Source organism: Paralichthys olivaceus, chromosome 15 (assembly GCF_024713975.1).
Source record: "Paralichthys olivaceus isolate ysfri-2021 chromosome 15, ASM2471397v2, whole genome shotgun sequence".
Lineage (NCBI taxonomy): Eukaryota > Metazoa > Chordata > Actinopteri > Pleuronectiformes > Paralichthyidae > Paralichthys > Paralichthys olivaceus.
The window spans coordinates 12032975-12047785 of record NC_091107.1 but is presented as its reverse complement, the minus strand read 5'-3'; the positions used below and the strand labels follow the sequence as shown (position 1 = coordinate 12047785).

The following is a 14811-nucleotide window of genomic DNA, read 5'->3' as shown; positions in this document are numbered from 1 at the left end:
CAGATGATAAAGTCTTGAAGTCTTGGTTTATGAAGGCTTCAATCTCAGCCTAACATAACTTTTTTTCTAACTGAACTGCTAAAAACTCAATGCGGGATAAGATTAAAAATTCAAATACAATACTAGAATAGCAATCAGGGCGTGAATGTGAATGAAAGTGCTGCAATCACAGAATAAGGCCGAGGCACAAACCCACAATCAAACCAAGACATGACAGCCCAAGTGCCTTTTATTTGGGACTCAGAACAAAAGAAGCAAAACAGTGCCATCCATACATTTTACTTTCACATAATCATTTTTTAACCAATGCATGGTCATCTAAACAAAATAAACCGAACTGTTGAACTTTAAATAAACAAGTAGAAAAGAGGTTTGTGAATCCATGTGGGAGCGTTCAGGGTTGAAAGGTGCATCGGCTGGATGTCGTCTCCTTTTAGTCGTCGTCATCGAAGTCCTTCCTGCCCTGGGGAGGTTTGGGTCCCCCTGCTGGTTTGGCCATGATGATCTTAAATGAGACAAAAAGCAGTCATTCAATCCCTCCTGGCTAAGCACTGAGATACAAGCGGCAGGCTGTGGGCTCTGAGGTTATAGACGGACTTTTTAAAACAAACTTGTTAAAAGGTTAGCATCAAGTCGCTAAGTGTTATTTGTCGACATAAATGATTCCGTTTAGCTAATATCACGGATGATCGCTTTCTTTCATTTGAGTAGAAAATGTTTGCACAAACTCAAAAAAATATAACACTTAAAAATATGTTTACTTTAAAAGTAAAATAGCCATTTTAAACCCCCTGGAGCTTCCCTTAAAGGCCATTTATGGTGATGAAATATTCATGAGCACATACGGGAATTTGCTACACGAGGAAACATTTTGCACCACAGGCAATGAATGTATTTACAGGGGGTAAAAATGATCGAATGGCTATTTTCAGTGCTGAGCTAACTGCAGCACTTCGGGCACATTTTAGAAAAATCTATGGCAAAGTTATGAATCCGAGAACAGCCTTCATTTTTACTGTCGCTGAAAAAAAATTGTAATCAAAACAGCTGTAAAGCTCCTCAGTAAGAAAGCAGTGGAAGCTCTGGTAGAGGGACAACAGTTCTTAAATGAGAAATGTTCTCATCCCGGAAGATAAATGTGGTTTTAATAATCTCCGATTCTACTGGTATCTGAAGACATGGGCTGTGATCTAGAGAGTACAGATTCCTAATGAAGTAGAATGCCTTCATTGTGATGGGAGTACATCTGATTAGGAGGATGCCATTTGGAATGAAAGGCCACCTCAGCCTCCAGAGCGCCGCATTTCCTCTTATTTACATGCTCCCTTCATATTAAATGTTCACATGCAGCCGGAGGACGTTCACTGTAAGGCAAAGTGTTTATGAGTACATGCAGCATGCCAACACACCATCCTGTATCCACTCTGGAAGTTTAGTTAGCTGTCAGTGACACACTTTGTATTATTAAAAAAACACCCGTGAACTGAAGTGGCAGAATCCAACCATTTTCAAACTAATTCTGCATCACCACCAGTCTTTGCAGTGACAAACATTTCACAGCTTCAGTGGCCTGTGAGAGATTGAGTGCATCCGTGTGAGTTTTTCCAAGTCAAAAATCGCACACACATTCCAGGACCTACTGACAGAGGGAGTTTGTGTGCGCCCTCTAATGGTGAGTTTGAAAATTATCTGGTGCCTCGTCCCAATCGTCCTTGTCCCAATGGCCTCTCTGCTTGGGAGCCTTGGGTCCCCCTGCAGCCTTAGCCATGATGATCTGGTTCGTACATATGTACACACATACAAACATTAACTAACCGGAGCTATAAATTCATTCAAGAACACTTTACCTGCTGAATATAAGAACATTAGGACATTATAAACTCACAAATGAACATAATTTTTTTTTTTTTTTTTTAAAGCTTCGGCACAATCAGGAATCATGTTAGATCAAAAAAAACAGAAAACACCCAAAAACCCTTGTGAAATTGAAATGTAGATACAAACATCATCGAGGGGTTCGGAAGGTTCCAGAGGACTTTTAAGCTGGTAAGCTGATAACATAATTAAAGGTTCAGTGTGTAGAATATAGTGATATCAAGAGGTGAATTTGCATGTAGCAGCTGAATACCCTTCACCTCACCATCCCCCTCCCAACATGAAAGAGAACCTGCGGAAGCCTTCAGTCGTCATAAAAACTCAAAAGGTTTTAGTTTGTCCAGTTTGGACGACAGTAAAAAACATGGTTGCCTCCACAGAGAGGCTGTGTGTGTACTGAGTATTTGTTTGCTTGTGTACGCACCTGGTCAACTCTCAGTACTGTTATGGCAGCGTTGGTGGCCAGTTTGATGCCCCAGTGTTTGACCAGGTAAGGCTCCAGGATGCCAGCTTCCAGCATGTCCTTTACTGCGGGGCCTTCTCCCTGAAGACATCACACATGTACATGCCATCAGTCATCAGACCAAGACATTAACATAGCTCTGCAGTTTTGAGTCTAACTTGAGTGTGGATGCTAAACATTGCCAGATAAAAATTATTAATTCAATGATATATTTTCTGAACAATAAGCCTGTTGAATATATTATTAAATGTCATACTGGTATTTTTGTACACATACTGACCTCAATGTCAAAGCCTATGTTTTTGTTTCCCTCGTGATGTGCAGAGTACATCTTCGAGATGAGCTCGCTCCCCTTCACACCAGAGTTCTCAGCCAGCGCACGGGGCAGCGTCTCGAATGCTTCAGCAAACTTTTTAATGGCGTACTGCTCCAGACCAGGGCAGGACTACAGAGAGGGGGGAAGAAGTCATGTCACTGCTATTTACAAGCCAGTGATGCAGCAAAACCAAGGAGACAGTCTGAAAGCAGAATCATTTAATGTAGTAAAATCTGCATACCTCTCCGTATGAAGTGAGCTGTTTGGCCAGTTCGATCTCAGTGGCTCCTGCTCCTGGTACCAGTCGCTTGTCCTGGAGAGTGAATCACACAGAAACTTCAGCTGGTGTGCAGGATATATAGTAAAAGGGTTTCAGCTTTAACTCATAATATTATGCTAATGTTATGTTTAAGAATAATCAACTTTGCCCTTCCAACATATGAATAATATTGATTAAAGTATCAGTCATTTTCAACATCAAAGTAAGTTCAACATTCTTTGAGAGAAATAGAAGGAATGAAAGTGACAAAAAAAGTTTCTTTTAACAGATGCTTTAACTTAAATTTCTTCTTATAGTTTTATTCAAGTTATAAACTAGAATGGGCCTCAGTAGAACTCATACCTCCACCAAGGCCCAACATTCCCCTAAATTCAATTAAATTCAGATGTCATTCTCTAAAACACGACAGATTTATTTCCCCAATATCCTCGGGGGGGGGGTTCCCAAAACTAATGGACTTAGTGGTAATTCGTTCTGTTATTTTTGTGTTATCTTGCTTACAAACCAACCAACCAACACGCAAAAAAGACAGGGGTGAACACATGACCTCCTTGCCAGAAGTAAAAAAAGTGGTTGATTGTGCTGACTCACCCTGACCAGAACCTTGAAGGTATTCACTCCATCATCCACGGCCCTCTCGATGTCGTCCAGCAGATTGTCAGTGGAGCCTCTGATTACCACCGTTGAGATGGCACAGTCTTCTTTCTCTGTTTGAAACAGTAAAAATCAAACAATGTGTAAATCCGCAAATAGAAAAGAAAAACGGAATTAAATCGAAAATTCACAAAACTGGAGCAAACAGTGATTTACCATGTTTGAAGATCACCACCTGCGTATCGCCCACCTCTGTAAGGTACACATCGTCACAGTGACCCATCTCCTCGGGGGTTGGAGCCATCTAGGAACAATTTTTTTTTAGATGTTACAATATAAAATAACTGTCTTCTTTATCTGACCTGATTGAAACATGTCTGCACTCACCATCCTGGGCAGTGCTACAGCTCCCACAGTCTTGCATAACCTCCTGAGGTCCCATTTGGTATTAAGCCTGAGGGGGAAAGGAAGATTTAAGGTCGGGAAGTACATTTTGAGAAACAGAACAATACTGAGAAAAGAAGGACCTTAGAAAACCACTACATTAAATACAACTGTTAAAATTCAGTTCAGATACAATTCTATCCGTTAAGTTCACTTTATAAGATCACTGACAATACTACAGGGATCCTTTTCCTGCCCATTTAGATTATATTAAATAAAGAGTTATTAACAAGACAAGGACTCAGTGGGGCCTTCCACCAAGGCCTTATAGTCCCTTTAAATTAAACGAAGCTGCATCTAAGTTCAAAGATAGATATCAGTCCAGAGAATATGTTGGATTTTTCCTCTAAGGTCTATAAATCATTCCCTGGGAAAATATAATTGTTGCTATGTAAAACAAATCAAAATATATTCGCCCCCTGATCCAGAATCTGCACCAAAAAGTAATGGATTCTCTCCTCACCCACATCACTCAGCCATGTTTTGCTAAACTCTGTATGTTTGTAAGCAAGATTACAAAAATCAACCACCAAACACACAGGGGTGAAAACACAACCTCCATGGCAGAGGTAATAAACACTCACTGGGATAATCACAAGTCTTCTCTGTCTTACCTCACCACCATGAGCTTGTACTTGTTGGCATAGTGCAGCGCCATGTCGGCCACCTTCCCTCCAGTGACCACTATGTTGGCACCAGCTTCCTTGATGGCCTTCACCTGAGTCTCCATCATATCCTCCTCTCCCTTACTGAAGTCCATGAGCTCCTGAGCATTTTTGATCAGCACTGTGCCCTATGAGACACAGAAGAACATGTCAGCACTACTGCAATGATACTTTGTCTTTTATAAAAATAAACCCAGAAAGGTGGCTCACAAACTTCTTCTTAGTTGCATGATGCTTTACTAATACTCGCCTATCTAGATAACACCATAATAGATTCAAATCATGCAACCCTGTCCAAAACGAAGGTCAACTGTCTCTTAAGAATCTTTTCATTACTGTATTCATTACCTTGGTCTCGGTCACCATGGAGTCAAAGGGGCAGGAGTAGACAGCAATCTTTGCATCTTTAACAGATGTGACGTCTCCTTCTGCCTCCTTCTTAAAAACCATGCCATGAAGCATGGAGGATGTCATCACCCCACAACCCTGAAAACACCAAAGACATCAACTTAGACAAAAGCAACACACTAAGAAAAAAAATTATTGATTGATAAGGCTGCTTACCAAAATCTTGCAGACTCTGACGCAATCAACATTGAAATTGCCGGACTCTGGGAAGATGGATACTGTAGCACATAATGGTAAAGAAAAGACATTCAAAGAAATGACAAGTTAATATTGTAATCAAGTGAATTATTTTTTTGACCGCTGAGAGCCTCAGGCCACATCCATACTAAAACGCTTTGATTTGAAAATGCACCATCTCTGCTAGGGATACACCTGGTGTCCACACTACTGCAGAATTATAGAGCTGCTAAATCTGAGAACCTTAGCAATGCTTCCTGCTAACATGCGCACACCCAGTGTACTCGAGTAGTCATGTGATATGCTTTTTCAGGCTCGTTAGTATAGATGTGGATTAAAACTGATACAGAGCCAAACGCTTGTATGGAAAGGGATTATTTTAGATCGCAAATGCTGTTTTCAAATAAAAACAGAAGTATGGACGTAGCCCCAGTTTGGTTTAGGTAGCCTAGACTGCTGACTCACCACAGGCATCTGCAATGAGGCCGGCGAGGAAGTCTTCATTGCCATACTGTTTACTCATGACTGCTGTACGGATCAGAGACGTGGCCTCCTTCACATCATGGAGGTTTGAGGCTGAAGAACATACGCAGTCTGGTAGGATCTCCAGCGCCTTCTTGCACGCCATCTCGTAGCCTTCAATCACCTGTGGCAAAGACACATTTACACTGAGGCAGACTGCGACCAGCTCTCAAAAACATTTCTGAATAATCTACACAGCATGAAGGGCACGGTGACGAGCCGTGACCATGTCGGTTTACCTCTGACACAGACAGGCCCATCCTGAGCAGCTCTTCAGCCAGCTCCAGCAGAGCTCCGGCAAACACCAGGACAAAGTTTGTGCCGTCCCCGACCTCCTGCTCTTGCATGTGGGACGCCATCACGATCATTTTGGCTGCTGGATGCTGCACCTATAAAAACCGTTCAAGAAAGAAGTTAAATTCCATCATGTACATGTCAGTCCAGTTTCCAGTATGTTTTCATTACTGTCAGTCGCCCTCACCTCGAGCTCTCTCAGAATCGTGGCCGCGTCGTTGGTGACAAACAGCTTCTCCAAGTGGTTGATGACCATTTTGTTCATACCTGAAAGGCAACAATATGAAAGTTTTGTTGTCACTGATTACTCTGGAAAAAGTTTGAACTCAAAACACAAACGGATTTAATCATAAGCAGAATACTAGTGGGAGAGATGGTGCTTACCGTTCGGCCCATAGGCGGTGCGTGTGGTCTGAGACAGCTCCTTACAGGCTCTGATGTTACGGTAGACAGCCTCTTCAAGCCCCGAGTAGTGCTGCAGACATCACAATTACAATTCATTTTCATAAGTAGCTGTTGATATTCTAACCCACAAGTAAAGCATCACAAATCAGATCAGAACATTGAATGGGTTTAAAAGGGCATGTGTGCGTACGATCAGGTGTGGTGAAGCCAAAACAGGAACCAGCATCAGCATCTATGAGCTGAGGTGACAATCACAGCCTCTGACATTAAGCTAAGTGCGAACTAGGTGTGGCTGTTACCACTGACTTATATGTAGAGTTGGACTTGTTGCTGTAGTGGACATTTAAAGACGTAGAAACCGGTGTTTGGCCCATGCTAACATGCTAACAGCCGCGGGTGCAGCCCCTCCGAGCGGCCTGCTTCTTTCTAGAACTCTCCCACATGACTGCGAGTAAACGTGCTAGCGCTAGCTAGCATGCTAACTCCACAATGCTTCACCCAGAGCTAGCAAAGAGCTCGGACGCGCGGGTTAAACCTCACCTTGGCGCCATCCTTCAACATTTGGGCAAAGCCCGGAGCTTTGGGGACGTGGAGAGCCATTTTCCGATGTTTAGCAGCCCCTGAATCCTGGAGAAGTCAGCGGCGGCGTGGGTTCAGCTCTGGGTACAAAGCCGGAGAGACCGAGGAGGAGCTTCTTCAGCGAGGCGTGGGGCAGCGACGGCTAACAGCGAGGGACAAACCGAGCCACTCGCGTTTCACCGGCGGTGACGATGACACGCCGCTCGGGGGCGCTGTTGATTGTATGTCTTTTCCATAGATGAACAAAAGTTTTAAATAAAAAAGAAAGAAAGAAAAACTGTGACTTGAAACCAAAATATTAAAAGTTAAGAAAAACTGGGATTTACAGCAGAAAACTCATTAAACAAATGTGATTTGAAACTTTATAAAAACCTGAATCTGATAATGTAAAATCAGCAACTGAAAAAAAGACCTCACTTATTTATGAAATTGAAGAGTGAAAATAAAGAAATCAAAATGATATCAAACTTCAACATGAAAACTTGAACTTTCACTTTCAAAATGTAGTTTTTCAATTATTTTTATTATATTGACCCTGATTTGGCTCCATAGGAGGAGGTATCCAGATTATTTATAACATTACCATCATTTACAAAATGCAGCACACTAAGGCATCAAAAGAAAAGTAATATATCATGTGGAATGCTTATTTGGAGAAAGTTTGATTATGTATAAATATACTATACCACTGGATGATAGTTGAGGCAAAGGCTGGGTAACAACTGGTGAGACCATACTGCCTGCACAGACCCATAAGCCCAAGGATCACTAGTCATTTGAGTCAAAATAATTGGATTGATTGCAAATTTGTTAAAACTTGATTGATTGATGATTTATTATAAATGTAAAACACAAGCGCGGAGAAAATTAAATTATTCCATCAAAGTGGAGCGGCGTACTTAACTCGAAGGCAGCAACCAGCACCATATTTTAATCAACAACACATCTGACAATAATTACTGTAGGAAATTATTGTTTTGTATTTAGTGTCAGAACATCAAGGGAAAATTCCCCCAAAGCCCAAATTTGAAAATAGCAAATATTCAAAGATGAGAAAAAGATTATGGGTTTTCTTTTCAAAGGAACTTTTAATTGACTAACAAAATGATTGCTAATTAATTTTCTGTCAATCAACAAATCATTAGGAACCCCCACAACAACTTTATATCCCTGGACCTTGACAGATGTGTCCAACAATTCTTAGGTTAGCAGTTAAAATGCAGTATATTAGGTGCATTTATTTCAATGCATCGTATCTTTCATGTGTTTAAATACTAGATTAAAACGTCTGTGGCATCATTTTGAGACACAAAGTCACATCAGCAATGCTGGAGAAGGGAAATAAGGGCATTGACATTTGGGTTGATGAAGATTACAGATTTTATTTTATTTTTCACATTTAAACACTATGTCTCTTTGGCAGAAGAGAGACGTTTTGTTTCATTTGAGGCTGTTTGCTTGACAGTCTTTACATAATTAACCTGCTGGATATGGCTTCACAACATCTTCATCAGATAATGAGCCATTACATCGTCCTTATCACATTATAAGATGATTTATGTGAATAATGTTGGTGCATGAATCACCCACAGGCCATCAAAAGTGTTGAGCTCTACCTCAAGGAAAGAATAAAAAGAGGAAAAGAAAAATACCATTCAAACCTGTCTATGCTATATACAATGTCCCCTTTCATAGAAAATACACTTTACAATTTGGTATAATCAAATGAGATAAAAAAAAAAAAAAAAGGTATAACAAATGTTAGTAACATCATTGCATACGTTTAAAGTACAGGGAAGTGTATCTTCCCTCAGTCAGTGAATTTAGTGTTAGTTCTGCAGATACAACTTTGGTCTCATGCAGCGTTTCTTTAAAAGTAGATTTCTGAAACTAGAAAACAGTTTCGATGCAGAGTGTGAACACAAACGACAGTGTTAGTTTAGTGAAAATGTAACTAAGACATTTGGTTGTAGCAGCTATGACACGTACATACACAATATAGAAATCTCTTTGGTAGCTACAATGAGGATATTTCACCCACAGCTAGCTAACCTGAGACGTGTAAACACAAGAATTACATACTATAGATATACTGTAGATACTATAGGTGCTGCTAACTATACATAGCATAAATTAAAAAAAAGAGGCCAGGTAACAGTCTCCCAGTATCATGACAAAAATGTGGAACATGGCTACAAAAGGTCCTGTGTTTTACGTACACACACACACACACACATGCATGCATGGAGTTCAGTTGGGTTTGCGAATGGTGTTCACAGCTGTGTGGGCCCAACCTCCCAGTGTGTTTGAGAGGTTGCTGGCTCGACGGTTGAGGTTTGAGCAACTGAGTTTACCATTGGGGTCCAACTTTCTCATCAGCGCTCCTCCACCACGTCCCTGTGCACCGGTTCTGCAGAGAGAGAGAGAGAGATCAGAAATGACTGGATTGACCCGACACACTGGGTGATAGAAACTGGGTGTCCGCAGCTTTTAGGACTGTTGCGAAATGAAATCATGCACCAATACACTTCTTTCCTCTCGTGAAATGTATCTAATTATTTCACTGCTGTTAAACGTGTCTACTCTTTTCTTTCGGTTTATGGTTGGTAATATAACTGCCATGGACTTTAAGCGAGAACTGCTTTTTGTGAATGGAAAGTTGCTACAAGTTAAAACAGTGTACATTGTGGTTTTAAACTCTCAATTATTAGCAGACAATGAAAAACATGCGATGAACAGCAAAACACATTGTGTTTGCACAATGCGTAAGCATTATATCAATATATTTTCATTATATTACTATGGCTGAAAATTATATTGAGATAAAATTGATATCATTTCATTGTCCAGCCATATATTGTCATCTTTTAAAATACAAAATAAAAATGGATGTTCAGCTTATTCAGACACAATACTTCTTAATGGTGCATCCACATACAAGATTTCAGAACTTCTAAAACAATGTGACATTTATCAGTGTCAAAGTCAATGTATGGTCTGATTTTCAAGGCTTTAATGAAACTTGCAGACACCCAGTTAAGTATTTAAGAGCTGGCGAGGCAACACGAGTTGTTATGTAGAGCAAAAGGTAGAAGGAAGGAAGAAGGAAATGTGAGCCTGACAGAGACGAAGAGCATCCTTCGCTTGGACAAAGCCAGTTATTCATCATTCATAAAAAAACCGGGTCAGAGGTTGTAACGGTTTCATACGCACAGTAGTTCATGCATCAGGTCAACACATCAGGTCATGCACTTTCGTTTCCCAAAATTAGTTCGATGCTGAACATATATTTCCATATAGCAAATTTGTGTTGATGTTTGTATTTACCTTCTTCCCTACTCCACAATAAGGGAATAGTTGAACTTCCTGTTGTAGGAGGAAAACAAACTTGTGTATAAATTCCCATGAGATGAGGTGTGGATACAGTGAGGGAAACATTTGGCTGCAAGTATTTCCCACTGATAACAGACAAGGCCACTGTACACGTGTTAACTAAGTATCACATTCTTTATCGATTCGTGAACATTTTAAACGTCAACACAGGAAGTGATGTAAATACACTCCGAGCTCTCCTAGTGCATTTTTGTCATTTCATCTGGCTCCAATTCCCACACCCCTTCCCTCTCCTCTTGTCGTGGCCCCCCACTCACACCCTCCTCATCCGAATACCAGAAACACAGACCCAGTTTGAAACCGAGGCGGGAAGAATGTGTGTCGGGGGGAGGGGAGCCTGAAGACCCACAAGCTGCACAGCAGAGTGGGATTCTTTAGGTGGGAGGGCGAGGAGGCAGTTTGATTCTGTGGTGTCCTCTATGCAGAATATATAGACACGATAGGAAATGAACCAGTGGCTTCCTCAAACACACACAACAGTCGGAGTTACACATGCAGGAACAATTGAACACCGTTTAACCTGCTAGTACTTAGCATGCATTTCCTACAACAACAAAAAAAACACACACAATACAAACAACATTTCTGATAAGTACAATAAACGAACACAGCCATTTTAAATGACTACATGTACATTTCCATAAATCATGAGGATGCATCATTACCTGTTGTCTCTGCCAATCATGTCATCAAAGGCCCTAGACAGACGTTTGAGCCTCCTGAGTCCACTGGACACAGACTCCAAATCCTGGTCAAATTTTCTGTTACACCAGAGAAAACAAACACTCAGAGAAGAGAAATCTGCTGAAACTTAAAGCTACAACAATATGTATAAATGTGACTTTGAAGCAAGTAAACAATTAAAGGACTCACAGCCTCTGATTCTGTGTGTTAGGGGAGGCAAAGGGACTCCGTAACGCAGCCATTCGGACCAGCTGCCTTCGGCCTCCTCCCGTTTTCACCCCACGAACACCAGCCTCCGGGGTCTTTCTCCCTTTAGAGCCTGGAGTGCGACCAGGGGTGGCTGTTCTTCTGGGGGTGCGTTTGGGGGTGGCACCCCTGCGAGGGGTACGCCTTGGAGTGCGAGAAGTTGACGCACCAGCTTCTTCTTCATTGCAGGTCTGACCAGGGGTCGCCACCAAACACTCCTCCCTTGAAAACTCCTTTGTCCTCTGCAGCCTCTGGGACAGAGAGAAACAGGACACAAAGGAAAGATGATAATGAGGAGGAGGCAAATGACTCTTAACAGCTGTTGATTCACATTACATCTAAAATGAAAACAAAGCAACTTGATTGACCTTAACACACAAAAATCATCATCAAGGTTTATCTCAAGATTCTTCCAAAGTAAAACCATAACCAACCCATCTACCTGGTACACTTCACTGATGGAGTTCCGAGCACTGCGAGTAAGTTTGCGGACCGTGCCGGTTTTTGGTTTCTCCTTCAGGGTTTCCCAAGTGGGATTCTCTGGGAGGGAATTGGCCTGGACAGAACGAAGCGGGAGCCGCTTGCGTAGAGACATTCGCAGAGAGTTGAGTGAAGATGAGGATCGTAGCTTGCGGAAACGGTCTGGGGCTTCTGGGGAGCCCTCTGCTTCGTCAGACTCATCCAGGACTGTGTGTGCACGCCACACTCCCACCACGGCTCTACCAACTCCATCCATCACCGAGGACGACATGCTGAATGAACTGGAGAAAAAAATAAAATAAAATAATAGAGTTAGACAATGTATTTGAAAGCATAAGACTTTAATAATTTTCTTCTCAATTTAATTTGTAGAAGATCCAGCAATTACAATATCAGAGTCATTTAAATATATTTTGCTTCTCTCTGTTTATGATTGTAAATGGAACATCTTTTTTTTTTTAAAGATTAGAGTAAAAGTGGAGAGGATATTGATTTGAGCAAGTTTGCAAAAAACTCCTTTGTGCACAGAAATATAACCTGCTGCAGTTGAAGTTATGAATAATTTGTCCTAATCTTAAAATATTTTGTATTTGACTGGTTTCATCCTAAACTGAATTCCTTTTTAAAGGTTTTGTTACAATTATGGCTGAACAGAAAGATCCTAAGTGACAAATGTGGTAGAGAAAAGTGAGAGGACAAAACACAGACTGTTTTACTTGCAGTGGTTTGTTTACAAGGTCTCGGTGGTAGACCTGCAACAGGCAAACATCACAAATAAATCACAGACAGTAAAACAGTGTGTATGGCTAGAATAAGCAATTTTAATTGGCTTTAATTTGTATTTGATTGAAGAAAATCATTTTACAGCCCCTCCTCTGTGTATTGGGACCCCTAGTTTTGGAGCCACCATTTCAAAACCTCACATTCAACTCTTGGAAATCGTGATGGCCTCCCTTTTTTAAAACATGTGCTCTGACATTCATGCAACAATAGATTCATCATTGATAATGATAATTAGGATTAGTTGCAGCTATAAATGAAACAAAAGAATACAATATGCATTTGTATGCAAGAATTTGGGACTAATAACAATTTACTTGGTCTCAAAAGTAAAATGTTTAAAGTTAGTTTCCATTAAAAGTTCATGAAATAACTGTGAATCAATGAAACCAATTCAAAGAAATGTTATTAATATGTTTGCCAAAGCTTTGCACATCACTGAAGAGAACTATTCAAATAAAATAAGCTAAGTTTGATATATAATAGTATCTGTATTTAAACAGGAGGTGATACGATGTCACATAACATGTTATATCTACATTTATATCTAAATATCTACATGTTAACAACGATACAAACAGAATCGTCGCGTGTCTATTGAGATGAGGGTTTCATGCTCTGCTCGTCTGAACCGAAAACGACTCCATGAAAAAACAGTGATTTAACGTTATTACTGAACTTAAATCACATTAAGCATTAATGACGTTTTACGGCAGCAAATGAAAAGTCCTGTGATGAACAAACGGAGGCTTGTTCCTGAGAAAACACGATAATCTGAAGTTACGACGTTAGCTCGACGACGTTTACGCTAAACTGAATTAACGCTGAATAAGTGAAAATAAGAGAAATAAACGCGGGTAAATAACAGTGACGTGTGTGGTTACCTCACCTGGAGGTTGTGGTGCTCGTCTGCTCTTCTTCTAGTTCTTCTTCTTCTTCTTCTTGTTCTTCTTCTAGTTCTGCTTCTTCTGCTTCTCCTGCTCTTTCTTCTTCTATTTGAATTTGGCGGCGGACACACACACAAACACACACACACACACACACACACACACACACACACACACACACACACACACACACACACACACACACACACACACACACACACACACACACACACACACACACACACACAACCACGCCCGCCACGCAAAGGCACCTCCCCCAGTGACGTCACAAGCACGCACCACGTGGACGTTCCTTTAGACCGTTCCATATAATTTGTGATTATATTATAATATGTTATTAAGTTATATTACATGAATTAAATGTAATTTCACTAACTTTGTTCTCCTTTGAAAATAAATATAATGTCAAAAACTAATAATAATGTCGAAATTAATTGCAAGAATGTAATGAGGCTAAATGTTTTTTTAAACAAATCTTCAAACTCGTAAAAAACAGTTGGAGGTCATTTTGGCTATCCTATATTTGTGTTTATGATATTTACCAAAATGTATGGATACGAAAAAAGGCAATAAGACTGTATAATTACAATTCATACCCATGTTTGCATACAGCTAAAGATGATATTCAGACAAATGACAGAATACAGATGATGCACCATGAGTTGCACATTTTAATGCAACAGTCCAGCAATAAAGCTTATCATTGTGAAGTTTATGATGTTTCATTTTTATCGGCTTGACGTGAGATACATTGATGAAATTGGTTTGAGGCCAAATAATTCTGTAGGTTGTTAATAAGTTGTTAATGTCTATTATTTATATTTTATTGTGTGGGATTGTCCAAATTATTTTTTCTGTTAGTTCATCATATTACTTTCCTTTCATTTAAAATAAAAACACAAGAAGAAACCTTCCCCCAAAAGTGCAATTACACATTACCAAATCCAAATTACATTTAGATACATTTATACTGATGCCATCAACAGTAAGTTACTATTTCATTACGTTTTTATTGTCTATTGTCCAACTCTATCTCCATCTCTTATCATGGCACTCACTATAAAATCATTAAATAGAGAAAGAGACAGCCAGGCTCATATGTTGCATAATTTACATATAAAATTGCTTATTTGTCAATTGTCAAAGACAGCGAAGCTTTGTCATTCACTGACATTCATATTTAATTATGTCTCTGCACATTTACAATAAAATGTCATCACCATAGACAGGAAAGGATTTAAAGTAAAGTGGCCAGCAGATGTCACTTTAGATCTGCATTTGAATCTCTTCAGAGAGAG

General features: G+C 40.2%; 2 protein-coding genes across 7 annotated transcripts; both read right to left on the bottom strand.

Annotated features, from left to right (window-relative positions):
- Positions 1–211: 211 nt before the first annotated feature.
- cct8 (chaperonin containing TCP1, subunit 8 (theta)) lies at positions 212–7174 on the bottom strand. Of its 4 annotated transcripts, none has more exons than XM_020086093.2 (16): positions 6984–7174; positions 6423–6513; positions 6226–6305; positions 5984–6133; positions 5688–5868; positions 5202–5263; positions 4986–5123; positions 4587–4765; positions 3916–3982; positions 3745–3832; positions 3526–3641; positions 2896–2967; positions 2619–2783; positions 2300–2419; positions 1641–1774; positions 212–505 (listed from the first exon to the last, which is right to left on the bottom strand). In XM_020086093.2, the coding sequence occupies exons 1-15, from the start codon at positions 7041–7043 to the stop codon at positions 1667–1669; spliced, it is 1677 nt and encodes a 558-aa protein (XP_019941652.1). In that variant the 5' UTR covers positions 7044–7174; the 3' UTR covers positions 212–505; positions 1641–1666. The 4 variants fall into 4 exon arrangements, with proteins under 4 accessions (XP_019941652.1, XP_019941654.1, XP_019941655.1 ...); XM_020086095.2 differs by having other exon boundaries at positions 1645–1774; XM_020086094.2 differs by having other exon boundaries at positions 267–505; positions 1627–1774.
- Positions 7175–8384: 1210 nt separating this feature from the next.
- On the bottom strand, positions 8385–13730 carry LOC109628317 (protein PIMREG-like). Of its 3 annotated transcripts, XM_069510181.1 has the most exons (6): positions 13495–13728; positions 11788–12106; positions 11289–11596; positions 11081–11176; positions 10350–10388; positions 9294–9432 (listed from the first exon to the last, which is right to left on the bottom strand). In XM_069510181.1, the coding sequence occupies exons 2-5, from the start codon at positions 12094–12096 to the stop codon at positions 10358–10360; spliced, it is 744 nt and encodes a 247-aa protein (XP_069366282.1). In that variant the 5' UTR covers positions 12097–12106; positions 13495–13728; the 3' UTR covers positions 9294–9432; positions 10350–10357. The 3 variants fall into 3 exon arrangements, with proteins under 3 accessions (XP_069366281.1, XP_069366280.1, XP_069366282.1); XM_069510180.1 differs by lacking the exon at positions 10350–10388 and having other exon boundaries at positions 8385–9432; positions 13490–13730; XM_069510179.1 differs by lacking the exon at positions 10350–10388 and having other exon boundaries at positions 8385–9432; positions 13495–13727.
- Positions 13731–14811: the final 1081 nt, after the last annotated feature.